Consider the following 16,992-nt stretch of genomic DNA (forward strand, 5'->3'; position numbering starts at 1 on the left):
TGAATACAGAGGTGCCAGGCTGGAGGAAAGGAGAAGGAGCACAGAGAAGATTCATGGATGTAGTTATGGAGGACCTGCAGAAGGTTGAAGATGTCCAGGATAGGATCAGATGGAGGCAGATGATCCACAGTAGCAACCGCTAAAAAAAAGCAGCTAAAAGAAGATTTATTATTCTGCTCATCATCATTATCATCATCATCATTTCTCAACAAACAATTATATTTGTAAACATGGTCATTTTATATGGTTTGTGGTAATAATTTTGGAAAGTTGAACATTTCAAAATTTAAATATCTGTTACAAAAATACTATTCGTAAAAAACGCGTTTTTAAAATATTGTACAAAATGTGGCGTCAGTAAATTTCTGAATAAGATTAAAAAATATTTCAACAGGAAACTCGCCGAAGTAGTTGCCATTACGGCTCTAACGTGTACGCGCTATCCCTGTATCACTGAACTGATGGTTAGAGCCAAAATGGCGAATATTCCTTTAAAAAATAAGCCAATCACATTGGCTTCATTTTCTTCTATCCAATCCAAAACCCCGTAGAGGGCGTGGCATGTGGAACCGGGAGGAGCTGTTTTGGGGTGTTGTGAATCCGTGTAGCCCAGAAATCCTGAGTGGGAGTTGTCGGACCGATTTGTTGTGTGTTTGTCTTGCGTTTCTCAGAGATTATCAACACGCCTGCAGCAGCTATGCCCGGGATAGAGAAGCTACCGATAGAGGAGACGCTGGAGGACAGCCCGCAGGTAACAGCTCTACTCCCCGAGGGCTTCAGCTAAAAGCTAATTCTAGCCACGTCTATAGCTAGGCTAACTGTCTTTGTAGACTGTTTGCCAACATCCATCGGAATGGTGCTAATCGCTAACGGCACAGCTAACCACAGCTTCTCAAGCGGGATACTTCAGCTATGCAGTGGGATCATAAACTGACTGCTTTATGGATCAGGTGATGGAAGCTTTCGCCAAGCTGCCAGATCCTAAAATGTCAGAGTTAGTGCTGGTTTGCACATAAATTAACGGTTAACCTGCAACTTCCGTAGCCACTAAGCTAATCATTCCTCCCTCTTCCCCAGTAATGGTTATCTGGTCAAACACCAGTGTTGTATTTCTGTTGGTGTCACACCGTGCCCAAAGCTTCAACCGCACTGCTGCAGATGGACAGAAAAACAACTCGAGCAGTGATGTTGTTTCCTGAAAATTTTAGGAATAACACCTGCTGTGACATCACGGATTGAGGTGTGGTCAAAGTGTATAAACTTACTTGGTTTGAAGCTGCACATACCCAGGATTTACTTACGTTAACTGTCAGAATAATCTGGGTATCAGCTCTCAAAGCACAGGGACATTCTTGCTGCTCTCAAGCACAAAAATCATTTGCAAGAGCGAAAAGAATTTGCATAACTGTTTTTTCAACCCTGAAAATGTAATGTGGCTATCTCATGTTTCTAAGAAATTATAAGAGCATTAAAATAAGGGAAACTAATTTTGACAAATGCCTGTACTCTGATGGACTGAAACTCAGACATATTCATAATACGAAGATAAAGTTTTGCATGACCTTATTAGATATGTTAAAGTTATAGAGTAGAAAAAAATCAGCTGACTCTATCAGGGTCGGGTGGGAACTTTTCAAGCTGGTATGACTCTGGAGTCTTTGCAAAATCTTTTAGTCTATATAACTAATGATTTATGCTTCATCCACTCCAGTCTCTTATTAACTCTCTCGGTGTACATTAGGCGTCAGCTCTGTTATATTTGTAATTTAACAGTGGGAGCTGGAGAGAAACCAGGTTACCGCAGCAGTAAAATCTGATTTACAGCAAGGTGAAATACATTCAGGATAATCACACAACAGGTTGCAACCATTCAGCTTTCAGGAAAACAGCCTGAGAGTGTGATTTATTTCTCACAGTGAGTAATGCCTTGAAAAAGACAGGGACCAGCAGGATGTTAAGACACACCTTGAGAGCAGCAGTAGTGCGTGCAGGTGTTTGATTTGCAGAAATGTATGCGGGTGAAGTTTTTGGCACTCGCATAGGAAATTTTCTGGGGGCAAGTAAGCTGAGTATGGTTTCACAAACGGATCATGTAGTTAAATCAGCTGCATGATGTTTGTTTGTTTGTTTTTGATGGTTTTTGTTTGCAGACACGGTCTCTGCTGGGAGTTTTTGAGGAGGACACTGCAGCCATCTCCAACTACTGCACACAACTGTATCAGGCCATGCAGAGGATTTATGATGCACAGGTACACACACATACACTCACTCACAAAAACACAAAATCAATAATGTGCTGCTGTTTGGATAGTGTGTGTCCAGCTCTTAGTGCTCCGGATTTGTCTTCCAGAATGAGCTGAGTGCTGCAACACACCTGACCTCCAGACTGCTGAAAGAATATGACAAACAGGTAGGAAATGCCATATTTGTCCCAACCACAGCACAAGTGTACACACTCAAACACTAGATTATTTTATTATTTTTATTATTATTACAAAGAAGTGCTGGACACTAAATATCTGAAAGCTTCACAAATGAATCACCCTTGAACCAACTGAGATCTCTCTGTGGACATTAAGCTTAGGATCAGGATTTTTTCATAGCCAGCCGGCAATATATAAATGACTAACTTTGTGTTGTGCATGGATTGTTTCACACATTCCCTTGGGGGAAGTTTGACTTGGCTGAGATACCTCACTATTAACTTCTAACTTGGCTAAACTTCATCAATCCTGTTTTATAATAATACATTTTATTTGTGAGCGCCTTTTTAAAACCCAAACTCACCATACAAAGCATAGAAGACAACTGGTAGTAAGGATAAAAATCAGCATTAGACAATGATTGGAGTTAGGGCTGTTCGATATAACGATATATATCGGATGACGATAAAAAAACGTCTATCGTTTCATTTCGTGGTGTCACAAAATAAACTGTTTAAGGCAATATTTTTTCATCGTTTTGATGGTCACTGTAGTGGCTATATTAATTTCTTAAAGTTCTCTCTTTCTCTTATATTTAATATAACCACACTACGGACGGACAAGCGCCTGTTTTTATGCGTTGTCGTTAGCAACAACGACGGTAACAGCATCGCGTGTCCGCTTGTTTATGTTCCACATAAACCTTTCACAATAAAGCTCAAGATCCTGTTGAGACTTTTCAAAATAAACTGAATCACGTGAAAGAGCAGATTATTTACGGATGAGAAGTAAAAAAGAGCCACCAGGTGCTAAAAAATAAACCTTAGACTCAAACGTCAGAACAGGCTTTTCCCCGCAGCACGCCGTGTAATAAATACTCACAAAGAAAACGGCGGCCTTTACAACTTATGTCTAAAAATGTATCGTTTCATGCATCGGTTAAAACACTCGACTCCAGCTACATGATGCGCAGCTGGAAACACTTCCCGCAAGACGAGCTGCCCGAGATTCACAGAATTTACAGAAAATGTTACATTTTTGTGATTTATATCGTTATCGGGACGATAGAATTCTTATTTCGGGATATGAGATTTTGGTCATATTGCACAGCCCTAATTGGAGTCACTTCTCTGGAGAATCGTTTGGGAGTTGAAAGAATTTGGACTGTTTTTAGTTCCCAGCGGTGCCTCACTATTTGACTGATTTTTGGAAATTAAGGAGGATTCATGCAATTCAAAATACTCCAGAAGCTGTCTGGCCCACTGCTACAGGCCATTCGATCCTTATACAACCGTTGCAAGAGCTTGGTCCGCATAGCCAGCAATAAGTCAGACTCATTCCTGGTGGGCGTTGGACTCTGCCAGGGCTACCCTTTGTCACTGATTCTTTTCATAATTTTTATGGACAGAATTTCTAGGTTGTAGGCAAGTGGCGAAAGGCTTCCACTTGGGCGGTCTCAGAATCTCGTCTCTTGAGTTGAGTTTTCTAAAAGTTTTCTTAATTCTGCCATAGTTTCACTTGTGAGATTTCTTTTAAGCTACCCCCATTTCCCTAAGAATGCTCTGCTTTTTGGAAGTCACTGTTCTGAAAAACATTTTTGGAGCCAGCTTTAAGTGGTCAATTGGGAGAACTGCAGGTTTTGGCACTGCTTGGTGTGGCTTCCCAGTCTTATCACACAAGCCACAGGCCTTGCTGTTATAACAGCCTATCTTCGTTATACCAATAGACCCTTAAAAAAGGGCAATAAAATACTAAATGTCAGCCTTGTAATACCATCCATTATACTTATCACCCTAACCGTAATACTGTAACAACGAGCCTCTTATCTGTTACTTCACACACATCTGCCTTTACCACACCTCTGTGAAATTTAGTCTGGCCATTCCTGTCTTCTAGAAACAGCTTTGGATCAGCATTATTCAGATTTTTTCTTTACCATAATAGAAAATATTAGCGGTTTTAATAACATCCAGAAATCTATGTGTTAATCTCAGCTGTGTAATGTTTCCTTATTGTTGCTGTTGTTTGCAGCGTTTTCCTCTCGGGGGTGATGATGAGGTGATGAGTTCTACTCTGCAACAGTTTGCAAAAGTCATCGATGAAGTGAGTTAGGTTTGCATGTTTTGATGTCCCAAACAGGCAAATTTGGTGCAAAATAAAAAGAATAAGAAAAACTAGTGTTATATTTGTGTTTGTTCATCTGATTCATGGTTAGGATTTTAACTTCCTCCTTCTCTTCCTCTTTCTAGCTCAGCTCCTGTCATGCTGTCTTGTCCACACAACTTGCTGATGCCATGATGTTCCCCATCACTCAGTTTAAAGAGCGAGACCTGAAGGGTAGAAAACACTTTAAGCTCTTTCACCCAGTTTTGAAACTGTTTTAGAGACGTTAATAATGTATAATGACAATTTTCAGTTTACTAGTTTGCCATCAACAGTGACACATAATGTAAATTATTTTCTGCATTGCTATGTTAGTTGTTTACTTTCAATATTAATATTTAATATTTATGGTAGTAGAATTAATCTGAAGCAGCAGCTCTTGCTACATAAACAGATGCACTTTGCTCTCTAATGTGAGTTTTTTTTGTCTCTCCAGAGATCCTTACTCTTAAAGAAGTCTTCCAAATAGCCAGTGATGGTAAGCTGTACCTCATAAACTACAGTCAGTGCACTTTATTGCCTACACATTACGCTTGCATTGCACCTCCAGTCATGAAAGCCCTTCCCATGAAGCCTCTGGCAGTTTTTGTGCTGATATTAATAACAAAGACGTTTGGGATCTCTGCAGAGTGATGGGGACTTTTACGTGCTCTACCTTTTAGCACATGCCGACCTCGCTCTGTAACTTTATGTGGTCTGCCACATTGTGACGAATTTGCTGTGGTTTAAACACTTCCTGTTTGTAATAATACCACTTACAGCTGATAATAGCATATCTAGGACGGAAGAAATTTCATAAATTGACTTGTTGCCAAGATGGCTCCTATTAAACTGCTATGCTCAAATGCAGTGAGCTCTTTAGAATGACCCATTCTTTCACGAATGTTTATAAAGACAGTTTGATTTTATACATCTGTGGAAATTGGACAGAAAATTCCTGAATTCAAACATTTAGAGGTGTGGTTCAGTACTTTTATACTACATATACTTTATGTCTAGATAAATCACACATGTGCAATATAAAGCCATCTGTTTCTGACCCGCGGTGTTTGAAAATTAGCGTAAGAGGCAGTATAATTCTTGGGCAGTCACTGTAGTGAGACTTTACTGCTGTTTAATTCAGGCAATGCAGCAGTTCATATCATACAGTTAACAAGACTTATATAAATGTTCATTTAACATTTAGTACTTTCATTTAACCTTTAACCATGTTTCCATTTGATCTTGGCAGCATGGCCCTCTGGAGGGGAAAAAAGTTGAACTCTGTATATCACAGTGCTTTCATCTCAGCTTTCATTTAAATCTTTTGTGATCTAGTAAATACTTAACTTTAGATCTTAAATTTTAGGCCCATATATAAAAGAAAAATTATTGAAATGGTAGAAATAGAAGCTAAATTACTTGCAATTGTGAAATTTAGTTTGTTTAGGTATTTTTAGTGTGCATTTCAGGCAGTTTCAAGTTTTCTAACTATTAAGAGGGCAAGATATATTTTACTATTAAAAATCTTTTCTGTGTCTCTGTGTGCAGATCATGACGTGGCGATTAACAGATACAGTCGCTTATCCAAAAGGAGGGAGAACGACAAGGTAACAGCTTTTAGGTTTACCATTCATGACTTCATACCTCAAACTATACATTGACTTTCGTGGTAATGGTTTTATTTTACATGTCCGTAAATGGTAAATCATAGTCTGGAAAGTTTTCTATTTAACTGTAAAAACATCCACAGTTAGATGGATAGAAGCTTAGCAGCTTTGTTTAGATTGGTTGGCTGAGCTGATAAGAAGAAGCTGCTTTTATGATTTAAATACAGCTGCAGGAGTCTGTGGATAATTTTCATATTTTGCATGTTCAGCACACTCATTGTGCTTTGTCAAAAAGACATATTAGTATGAACTTGGAACTGAAAGACCTAAATGCTTCCTCTGTTTTCCCTCAAACTTCCAAATCACTGAAGTTTATTCATTAAATTAGTAATTTTTGGTCATACCAGCAAATCTGTCATTTTTGGTCTCTATTTTGGTTTCTATAAAAATAATTTTACAGAATCTGCTATATTTAAAAAAATAACAGCAAAAACTCCTCAGTAGTATTTTTTTAATTAAAGTTACAGGAAGTGATGACTGTGTGGAAATGCAGCTGCAATGATAGATGGGGTTGGGTTGTTTTAAAAAGTCTCTCATCAAGTTTCACATTCCTCAAAGCAGCAGCTTCCTAGATGATTATCAAGACCAAATGATATTATGCGAGTGGATAATGTTATCTGGCTTTTTACTGAAATAAGAGTCTCGTGTGTTGCAGTTACGGGCGGAGGTGGTGGAGGATGTCTACACCTCCCGCAAGAAACAACACCAGACAATGATGCACTACTTCTGCTCACTGAACACTCTGCAGTACAAGAAGAAGACAGCTCTGCTGGAGCCACTGCTGGGATACATGCAGGCACAGGTGTGCACGCCTTTACTGCAGAGTAATTCAGTTCACATATATAAACTTCAGGAAAATCAGGCTCAGGAAGGGGCAGCCATCTGCTGCAACCGGTTGGGGGTGATGAGAGAGAGATGGGACTAGTGCACCTCAAAAATCCAACATTAGGTCTTAACCAAACGTTAACTGGATTCCATATCTGACTCAGGTCCGAAATTCTTTTCCCCCACGAAAAGCCAGAACAGTGTGAAATACACATCAAATCTTTAACTTGGCAAAATGTTAATCCCCCTGCTTGATTCTGGGAATTTTGGAAACAGCTTTGAAATTCTTTGGTAATCCTGCAAAACAATTCTGACAGACATTTTAAGCCTGACTGCTGAACTTTTATGTGAAGAAATGAAGTTTGATTTCATTGAAGTTTTTGCACTATCAGTGCAGGCACACAGTTTCATGTCAGGTGATATTCACACACACATGCGCATTAGTGGTGACACATTGTAATCAGGCTTGAATAGGGGAGGACCTGTAGCAACAAAGGTCAAGTAGTCTAAGACACGTGGGAAGCATCCAAGAATAGTTTATAACAAGAAAGAAACTCGATGGAAAACGCTGTGAGCTCAGAGAAGGATATGAAGGAAAATTTAAAGAAAAGGAAAAGATTGTGGTGCTCTTAGAGTCAGACTTTTTAATCTGATGGTGGATGTTGTTGATGTGGGTCTTAAACTAAAATGCCCCAAATATGGACTAAAAGAAAGTGCATTTTACGTGTGGTATAGGTACTCATTTTGTTTCCTTAACTTTCACGAAGAATGGTTCAGTGTATCCTTTGCTAAAGGAGGTAACAAAGGAAGCACTAAGGAGTGAGCTCTTATTGTGACGACCACACACACACTTCCAGGTAACTTCACTCAGTTAGGAATTCTGAAAACTGATGTCATCCACAGCCAGTGAATGAGGGCAAGAACAAACATGGTTTGCCTTTACTGCCAGAAGGGGGAGACAGAGTTTCTGCAAAGGAGATTTAATACCAAAACAGTGTGAAATCACATTTATTTGAAGTCAGCTCTGAAGTGACCAACCTGTTTTTGTTCTCCTCAGATCAGTTTCTTTAAGCTGGGGTCAGAAAATCTCACCCAGCAGTGGGAAGAGTTCCTGGGAACTATAGGAACCAGTGTCCAGAAGTAAGAACTCCTTCATCCCCAAACTGTTAATTAATTGTGGAGACAGTAAGATTTTAGCAATGAGTGACAATGAACATGTGAATGTATGTATAGTGTACGCCGGGAAATGGAGGAGGAGGTGGGGCAGATGCAACAGACCATCCAGGAGATGGAGAGGGCTTGTGACGCCCTTTATGCACCATGTGACCCCGACCCCGCCCACTCACCTGTGAGTCGCAACCTGACCAGGAAGCAGGGCTACCTGTACATCCGGAAGTAAGCCACAGGACGACTTCAGTGTTTTATTTCTTAGTGAGCTTTAATCCTGTTTCACCCACAGACCCAGAACAGTTTTTACATTGTGCATCTCTTATTGGGGTGACTGTAGCTCAGGAGGTAGAGGGGGTCATCTGCTAATTGGAAGGTTGGTGGTTTGATCCCTGACTGTAAACACTGTGAAATCCTTTTTTGTGTCTTTGCTGTCTCACAGTAAGACTGGGCTAGTGTCATCATCCTGGGAGCGACAGTACTTCTTTACACAGGGTGGAAACCTGATGCAACAGGGCCGGGGAGAGGTGGCGGGCGGGCTGGTCACAGACCTTGACAACTCCTCCGTCATGGCAGTTGACTGTGATGACCGCCGATTCTGCTTTCAGGTCACTTCCTTTGATGGGAAAAAGTGAGAGGTCCTTTTTTATAGTTCTCTTCTCATATGTGCTCCGCCCCGCCCCTTTTTTTGTAATTCTTAGGTCAAAATAAAAATCATTTTCTTCTCTTTATTATGTCAGAGTGGTGACGCTGCAGGCGGAGAGCAGGAAGGAATGCGAGGAGGTAAAATACTCTAACTTTATGAAGCCTCCTTTGAGTTTGCTGCTGTTTTCTGATGTTGTCTCTCTCCACTAGTGGATCTCCACCATCAACAACATCTCAAGGAGGATCTACCTGAGTGAAAATGCAGAGGTTTGTGTCTGCTTCCTTCTTCTATCGACCTTCATGTTGCTTACCGTTCACTGTTGTATACCTTTGGCAGCTATTTTAGTTGTAGTCTAGCCAGGGAAGTATGTGTTGTAAAATATCAGCATCAATATTGTGAGATGGTGCAGAAGACCTTAAACTCTTTGCATGGGAAATTATAGATTTTCTGAGGAAACTACTTTGATTTGACTATTTGGCACAAGGTACTGGTAATGAAGATCTGATCTAATATCTGTCTTCCCACAAGGTTTTTGTAATTGTGCGACAGTACGCCAGTGCACAATTTCTAGACTTCAAGCAGGCTTCAGTAATAAATCACAGCAGCTTGGCACGTACAGAAGCAAAAACCTCTCTATTAGAAACCAGATGATCTCAGTAATTCCTAGTTACTTCTTGTTGGCAGGAGCTTGCAGCCAGAGTGAACCAATCCGCTCTTGAAGCCGTGACACCATCACCGTCCTTTCAGCAGAGACACGAGAGCATGAGACCAACCAGGTAGGAGTGTGTGTGGGTGCGTTGTCAAACTAGTTTGAGTTTTAGACTGGGTATTTCTACCTGTCCTCTCTGTTTGGGGGTTCCGATTTTTTCAAAATTAGGTTTAGGTGAGAGTAATGATTACCAACACCCTCACAACCTGCTGTCGGCTTCCATTATTTATTGAAGTAGGGCCGCAGGTGGTCCAGATTTCATTATGGAGCCCTGTCATCATCCTCTTTCTCTCCCTCTCTCGCTCTCTCTCTCTTTGTCTCCCATCCAGTAAGGGGCGAACGGGTCGAGCGAGCAGCATCAGCTCTGTGGGCTCCGAGCCATCGCCCGCTCTTTCTGTGCTCTCACTGGATGCACTGGTTGCCCCAGAAACACCCATCCAGTTTGACATAATTTCCCCCGTCAGTGAGGAGAACTCAGGACAAAGCAAAACAGCACCGCAGTCCAGCAGGTACGTGTCTGTCAGGGAAAACGATGAATCACTGTTTAAATTTCCAGCATGTGTTTCACAAACTAGCCGGCATCATAACGAGGCGATACCGCCTGACTGCGCAGCACCATCTGCTCAGATTTGAAGGTTCTGTGCCGCATGTGCTGCAGACAGTGCTTGTGAACATTAGAGTTCAAGCAGCTCTGCCTATATCTACTGTTTACATGGTCTGTGAAGCATGCAATGACAGAACAAAAAGCAAGCTAACTAAACTAATAATGTGAAGACAGATATATCTGAAGCTATGAAAATATGACTGTTTTGTGTGTTTATGTGCTTCTCTGCAGGAGAAGTAATCCATTTGGGGAGTCAGGAGAGAGTACAGCAGAAGACAGTGAAGGTACTCGTGTCTGTCTGTCTCGACTATTTTATCAATGTTTATTTATTTATTTACGTACGTCTTTATCTTCTAAATGACATTTATGACTATGCAGAGGTCATGTTAATGTTATAACTGGGATTCTGGATAATAACTCATGTAGAAAAAAGGTTTAAACTGCGTATTTATTTAGATTATAATGGGTTTTATTATTTCCATTATTATCCATAATTACAACCAGTTTAAAATAATTTAAAGTGATTTAATTATTAAAAAAGTACATTTAAACCACCAAAGAATCAGCTTTTACACAACTCAAGTGGAACCACAGCCATACATGAAGTATGTTTTGTTTTTTCTGGTTTTTGTGCTGCGTAGACTCGATCCTCCACCAGCTCTTTATCGTTCGCTTCCTGGGCTCCATGGAGGTGAAGACTGCCGAGTCAGTGGATGTCATCTCTGAGACCATGAGGCAGATCCTGGCTGCCAGAGCCATCCACAACATCTTCAGGATGACCGAGTCCCACCTGCTGGTCACCTGCGACTGCCTCAAGTAGGAACTGCAGTGATCATTATGAGCGTGTTGGATGAAGCCGATGTTTGTTGTGTGACTAACTTCTTTTTGCAAAGCAAGCATGAGCCACGGGAACCACATTCAAGAAAAGATAAAATAAAATGCCAGCTTGAAAAAAATTGCAATTATCCTCTTATATTAAAATAGGTCTTTTATTTTTCAGGCTAATTGATCCTCAGACACAAGTGACGCGACTCAGGGTACGGTGACCGCAGTTTCTCCAGTTTTGTCTTGTTTCTAAGATTTGAGTTGTGTCACTTTTGTCTTTGCTAACTGGCATCCTGCTGTGTCTCGCTGCAGTTCCCTCTCTCCACTGTGGTGCAGTGTTTGTCCCATCAGGACAACAAGAGGCTGTTTGGTTTTGTTCTGCAGTCGGCAAGCGGGCGGAGCGACAGCCGAGCCATGTGCTACATCTTTGAATCCAACAACGATGGAGAGAAGGTTGTGTGTCCGTTTATCTGTTTGGCTGGCGGTGTAACACATCCTTCTTACTGTCTGATCGTCTGTCTTCTTCATGCTTTTCAGATCTGTGACAGCATCGGTCTGGCCAAGCAGATCGCCTTGCACTCGGAGATGGTAAAGACTGTAACCGGGGGTCATTCATGTGTTGCTGTGGATGTTTACGCTTGTTTTCTTATTGTTGCTCTTGTGATGCAGGACCGTAAAGCGGTGGAGAAGAAAAAGGAGGAGGATAAGGCCAAAGAGAAACAGAAGGAGGAACTGAGCAAGCAAAGACAGATCGAGAAGGTGATTTTTTTTACCTTTCAACACAAACCTTGCACTATTCCCGTGTTATAACGAATGTGCAGAGTATGCCGAGCAGCCAGGGGGTGTTTTTAGTCTGTAATACAATGTAAACATGGCCTATGACCCCATCATCACCACTTTAATTGAATAGTCTGTGAGTTTGTTGGACTTTGGGGTTCATCACTTAAAGACATTTTTGCTTTGTCTGACTTAAATGAATGAAAACATTATGTTTTACACTGCTGTGCAAAAATCTCAGCCACCATTTTTTTTCTTTTGTAGTTTGCATCCATGGAGCCAATTTTAACTCTTTACCCCTCGGTGTTACCCTTCAAGTTGTTCTTTTGTATTGGTCGTCAAACCACATAAATTTGTCATTAAGGGTACTGTGGCGGTTGTCAGATGTCATCTTTATAGTTCACTGTGCTTTTTTTGAAGGTCTTTCAAGTCTTTTTCCACACATTCTTAGTCCAGGTCTTACACTCGCCCCATTAAAAGCTCCATCTGCCACCAAATGCTGAAAACAACACCACGCGCAAGAAAAAGTTCACTCTTCTTCTCTTGACTGACTTTCAGGATCTGGAGGAGCAGAGCCGCTTGATCGCTGCATCAAGTCGCCCGGCCAACCCGCCTGGCTCTGACGGACAGTTCCTAGTGCTTAGCAACAGCCAGTCAGAGGACAGTGACGCTGGAGAGGAGGGGAAGAAGAAGGGTGAGTCTGAAGCTTAACGACACTCAGAGGATGCATGTTTTACCTCCCAGGCGAGTCCCAGCTGGTAAAATCGAGACCACAGCTCAGGAATCAGAGGAGGGGAACACCACTCGCCCACCTATCCGCCCGCCCGGACTGCCTGGAACTGAAAAACATGTGCTTCCTCTGTGCAGGACTCTGAAGCTTGTGATGGAGGCCTGTCACTCTAAAATGGAGGATATATCTAACGCACCCTCACTGTAAAAGGGAGGGAAGTAGGTGAGGAAACGCCTCATCCAGGACTCGTGTTTTATTCTGTGTTTAAAAAAACAAAAACAAACAAAGGAAAAAAAAAATGCTGCTTTTATACCGGCTCCACTTTCAAGAAGAGACATGAATATAGATTAACCTCTAAGTTTCTGTTTTTATGTTTATTTTATAAGAAGAGCTAACAAAAATATGGAAGACGTAAAACAAAATGTGAGAAGAATATTGAACTTGGGTCTGTCGGTACCGGCTCTTGCATGAGTGCACTTTGAGAGGAAGTGATGGTTTTTTTACCCGTGATGAAGGTCCCAGAGGGCAACAGGACACCTCATCCACTTTCTCCATCAGTGTTGTTGATTTAAAAAAAAAAAAAGAAAAAAAGAAAGAGGTCAGCTGATGATCTGAAACACAAACAGAAGATAGAAAGAGAGCCTGAGTCTTATTTTGAAAAGGTCATTTAAGGATTCCTTCCTTCCTTCCTTCCTTCCACTGGCTTCATTTCAGCACATCACAGTAGGTCTTCACTGATTAGTCAATTAATTGATAAATAGAAAATTAATTTTTAGTAACTGCTAACCAGCTGTTTTTCCAATTATTAATATTGTTAGATGTTATTTAGCTGCAGAAAAATGTGGCTCGATTGTTCAGACACTGTTTAGACCAGGGGTGGAAAACGTATATTCTTTATAACGTTAAGTATATTTTTCTTTTTATGGAAACAGACATATGTAAACAACAGTTAGACCCTTAATGCTAATCAATTGACAGTAATGTTAATATAACTGTTAAGTAAAGTTTAAATCAACCCACTAAAGGGACATCTTACAGTCCACTGCAGCTCCATGTTTTTAATCTTGGACTTGAGTTGTGATTCACGGTTCAGAATCATCTTTATTTCTCTTATGCTGGACCTGGATTAAGCGTTTCACTGTAGCTATTGGTTTCTTTTTCTGGCATGCCTCACCTATAGATATATTCAAAGCTACACTTTAATGAGAATAATGGTCAGTTTTGGTCTGTTTTGGGGTTTTTTGGTGTATTTTTCCCACAAATATCACTTTAATCTTACTTAGTTACCTTGCATATTCCTCCTACAGTGGTTTAATCCTCCACTGACAGGGCCTGCCTCACTCTTTCAGAAACCATTAACAAAAGCCAGCTTTCTTCTGATTGGCTGCACTTTGGAAACAGAAAGTTTGAATAGCAGATAATAGATAATAATTATAATAGATTAACTTTAGAGATGCGGAACTCAAAACCTCCCGATTAAAAATTCAAATTTCGTAAGCCATCCAGTGGGCCGATTCAGCCCCTTAGATTATATGTTTGACACCCCTGGTATAGACCAAATGCAAAAATGAAAAATATTTGGCCTTAAGTGTGCTTGAGCTTTTACTGATAGTACCTGAAAGCAGCAGCTGAATGAAAGGTTCAAAGGGAAAAATTCATCCTGTAAGTTTTCAGACTTTCTTGTCTTTGCATGATTTGGTCTTTGCTCGCTGACAGTGAAGATTGCTGCTTTGAGCACCACAAAGTGAGTTCACATTAGTTACATTATAGTCAAGAAATGACGGATTATACACCAAAATGATCTATTTGATAAATGGCACTACAGGATAGAAGAAAAACGTGTACGTTTGACTTGACCACTGCCTTTAAAGATAAAAAGTCAGCATACGTTCAACTACCTGCACTCACTTTGTGCTTATATTTGATGGTTGAAAGTTTGAAGGATGGTGGGTTTTGTTTGATTTGTTTTGCTTTTTTAGTTTTTGTATTCAGACACCTTTGGATTTGACTCCCTGACATTAGAGACCTATGTTGTAATTGTTACCTGCTGAGAAAATTTAGACCACTTAAATTACACCTGTCGTTTTACTTATCATGAATACAACTTAACTTTTGTTCCTTTTGGTTCAAAGCTGAGCTCCAGATGGATCTAAGGTCTACTTCATCGACTTTCAGGTGCCAATATTAAAGGAAAAATCCACCTTTATTTTTATTTTCAAGTCTTGGTCTTGGACTAATTAAAGAAGCCACAAATTTCAGTTTACTTAAAGAGTCTGTAAGATTCTGTAAGGGTCTGTAGAACGAAGGTAAAAATTTTCATGGCTTCATTAAATATGAAGAAGTTATTTTAACTTAAAAAAAAAATCAGCTGAGTGTGAGGAAGTCAGCTGGGAGCTAAGTTTACATGGTGACTCGTGATGACGTTAACACGGCCACATGAACTCATCGTACTGGTTACTAAAGGTATCTGCTTAAGATAGAGGAAGTGCTAAATCCACAGTCCTCAACAGCATGAATAAATTTGTTTTGTGCACTAAAAAGACTTCATCTTTGGAGGATGCCCATTTGAATCTTAACATGCAGGAGCCTCGTATTTGCTCGTGTTAAATATTGGAGTGTACTTTTGTACAGATTTTACAGCAAAAACACAACCAGTATGAACATAAATATGAAAGTTTGATTTAAACCAGAAAAAAAAATTCTATTTAAAAAAGACTTGGAAAAATTCTGAATTTAGATTTTTTTTTTTTTTCTTGGGTATTTATTAGTGAAGCCATAATCATGCCATAATCAGTCCAGTATTCCAGCATTTCAAGCTGTTCGTATGCAGTGTTTGTATGTGTGTGTTAGCGTGCTGTAAGGGTCGGAGCCCATGTAAATGAAAGCAGAGTTTGCATGACAGTAACACTTGTTAATGAGCTCTCGTACCAATTAACCGTGAAGATTTAAGGCCACGTCAGTGAGCCAAAGATGCTTTTCTCTCCTCTCTCGGGGCTGTTCCGGGTGTGAATTGCTGGTCTGACATTTGCAAAGTTGGAGGTCTGTTAAAATAAATAAATAAATAAATAAATAAAAGGGAGAAAAGCACAAATTTCCCTCAAGTTCCCTCAAACTGAAAGGAGAACATGGCTTTCTGTGTTCATAAAAGAAAAACACTAGACTTTAAGCTCCTCTGATACAGTGTTGAAAAACCAATAACCACCTGTGTGTCATAAAAAACAGACTCCATCTTCTTTCACATTGCCTGCTGAGTCCGTTTCTTCTAATGTCTTAATATTTACCAGGCATGCATACGTGGGTCGTTGTTTGGGGCCTTTTATGTTCATCGCACATTTATTCATTAACTTGCATTTCATTTCCAGAGTGATTCACGATGATTATTTGTGGGGGGGTTTAAGTTTCATGTTCTTCATGTAGGGATGAAAGAGGCCACAGACACACCTCTCCGTTTGTGGGAGGTTAAAGTAGTGGAGATGTTTCTAAAAAGCCGAAATCAACAGTTACTGAAGATGATTTTATTTTTATTTTAGTTTTTTGGGACACGTGGGGGTGAGATATTGCTTTCTTGTTTTTGCTGTAACCAAGTGAAAGGCTCGTGTTGACAGAGCTGCACTTTACAGACGAAGTAAACACGACAGGATCGCTGATGTTGAGCTGTAAATATGTTTCAGTGATTGATGTTCCCATGTCATGATTAAAAAAGGCTTTACGGTGATAATAAAGCACTAACTCCATCCGCCTGACTCAGTCTGCTCTTGTTTTTCACTTCAAGCAAAACTTCACCAGCAGCACGAGCTTCAGACAAACATAGAGTGAAAGGAACATTTAGACAAAGATTAAAAGGATTTGTCAGTTTTATTTATGTTTGTGCCGGCTATGACACAGTGGTGGTGCGGTGAGCTATACCGCTAGACCAAATGTATTTAATCTGTATTTTATTTGTGTAATGGCCAGCAGGGGGCAGCTGTTCTACAGGTCTATGAGCTGGCTTATTGGCAGTTTCCTGAAGAATTATGGGCTCAATAACTTCATTCAAGTCCTAGTTAATAAAACATGAAGCTCATTTAGTAAATTTTAGTCATTATATTGGTATACCTTTTTAACAAAACAAAACCATTATCTCTACGTAAGGTGGATCTGCAAATTGTTTTGCATTTTCATATGAAAAAATAGTTTTATACTAGTGATGATATTTAATGATGATAGTTTTCTGTCACATGATTTACATATTATTGTAGAAAATGATACTTTATGTAATACTGCAGTGTAAAAAAGCTTAATATATAAATAAAGCTACTTTTTTCCAATTTGGAAAAAAGTAGCTGTGTTAAATGAAAATATCACACTCTGAAATGGGTTGGAGCACAGTAAAATAAAATTATGTGAAATGCAAATTAAAATAAAAGAGCAGTGGAAAGTGGACAGATGATTTTTTTTAAATTCTTAATTAAAATGTCATATAATGATTGATAAA

The 16,992-nt window shown here is 39.9% G+C and overlaps 1 protein-coding gene across 2 annotated transcripts; it reads left to right on the forward strand.

Moving 5' to 3' along the window:
- Window positions 1-550: 550 nt before the first annotated feature.
- On the forward strand, window positions 551-16,254 carry appl1 (adaptor protein, phosphotyrosine interaction, PH domain and leucine zipper containing 1). 2 transcript variants are annotated; one of them, XM_085274603.1, is made up of 23 exons: window positions 551-751; window positions 2,151-2,249; window positions 2,351-2,410; window positions 4,455-4,526; window positions 4,673-4,760; window positions 5,023-5,064; window positions 6,117-6,175; window positions 6,891-7,037; window positions 8,118-8,200; window positions 8,294-8,455; window positions 8,670-8,858; window positions 8,968-9,010; window positions 9,083-9,139; window positions 9,558-9,649; window positions 9,912-10,091; window positions 10,418-10,470; window positions 10,828-11,002; window positions 11,187-11,223; window positions 11,324-11,464; window positions 11,549-11,599; window positions 11,681-11,770; window positions 12,347-12,482; window positions 12,656-16,254. In XM_085274603.1, the coding sequence occupies exons 1-23, from the start codon at window positions 698-700 to the stop codon at window positions 12,661-12,663; spliced, it is 2,118 nt and encodes a 705-aa protein (XP_085130729.1). In that variant the 5' UTR covers window positions 551-697; the 3' UTR covers window positions 12,664-16,254. The 2 variants fall into 2 exon arrangements, with proteins under 2 accessions (XP_085130729.1, XP_085130728.1); XM_085274602.1 differs by having other exon boundaries at window positions 12,347-16,254.
- Window positions 16,255-16,992: the final 738 nt, after the last annotated feature.

Source organism: Mchenga conophoros, linkage group LG5 (assembly GCF_057382185.1).
Source record: "Mchenga conophoros isolate Kocher_MC1m ecotype Shallow Benthic linkage group LG5, M_conophoros_male_GT1.1, whole genome shotgun sequence".
NCBI classification, from domain to species: Eukaryota; Metazoa; Chordata; class Actinopteri; order Cichliformes; family Cichlidae; genus Mchenga; species Mchenga conophoros.

Bases quoted from the DNA above. Each gene is read 5' to 3' on its own strand.
- appl1 (XM_085274602.1), top strand. From the start codon at position 698: ATGCCCGGGATAGAGAAGCTACCGATAGAGGAGACGCTGGAGGACAGC. The intron at 10,092-10,417 runs GTACGTGTCTGT...GCTTCTCTGCAG, and splicing joins ACAGCACCGCAGTCCAGCAG to GAGAAGTAATCCATTTGGGG. The intron at 11,600-11,680 runs GTAAAGACTGTA...CTTGTGATGCAG, and splicing joins TCGCCTTGCACTCGGAGATG to GACCGTAAAGCGGTGGAGAA.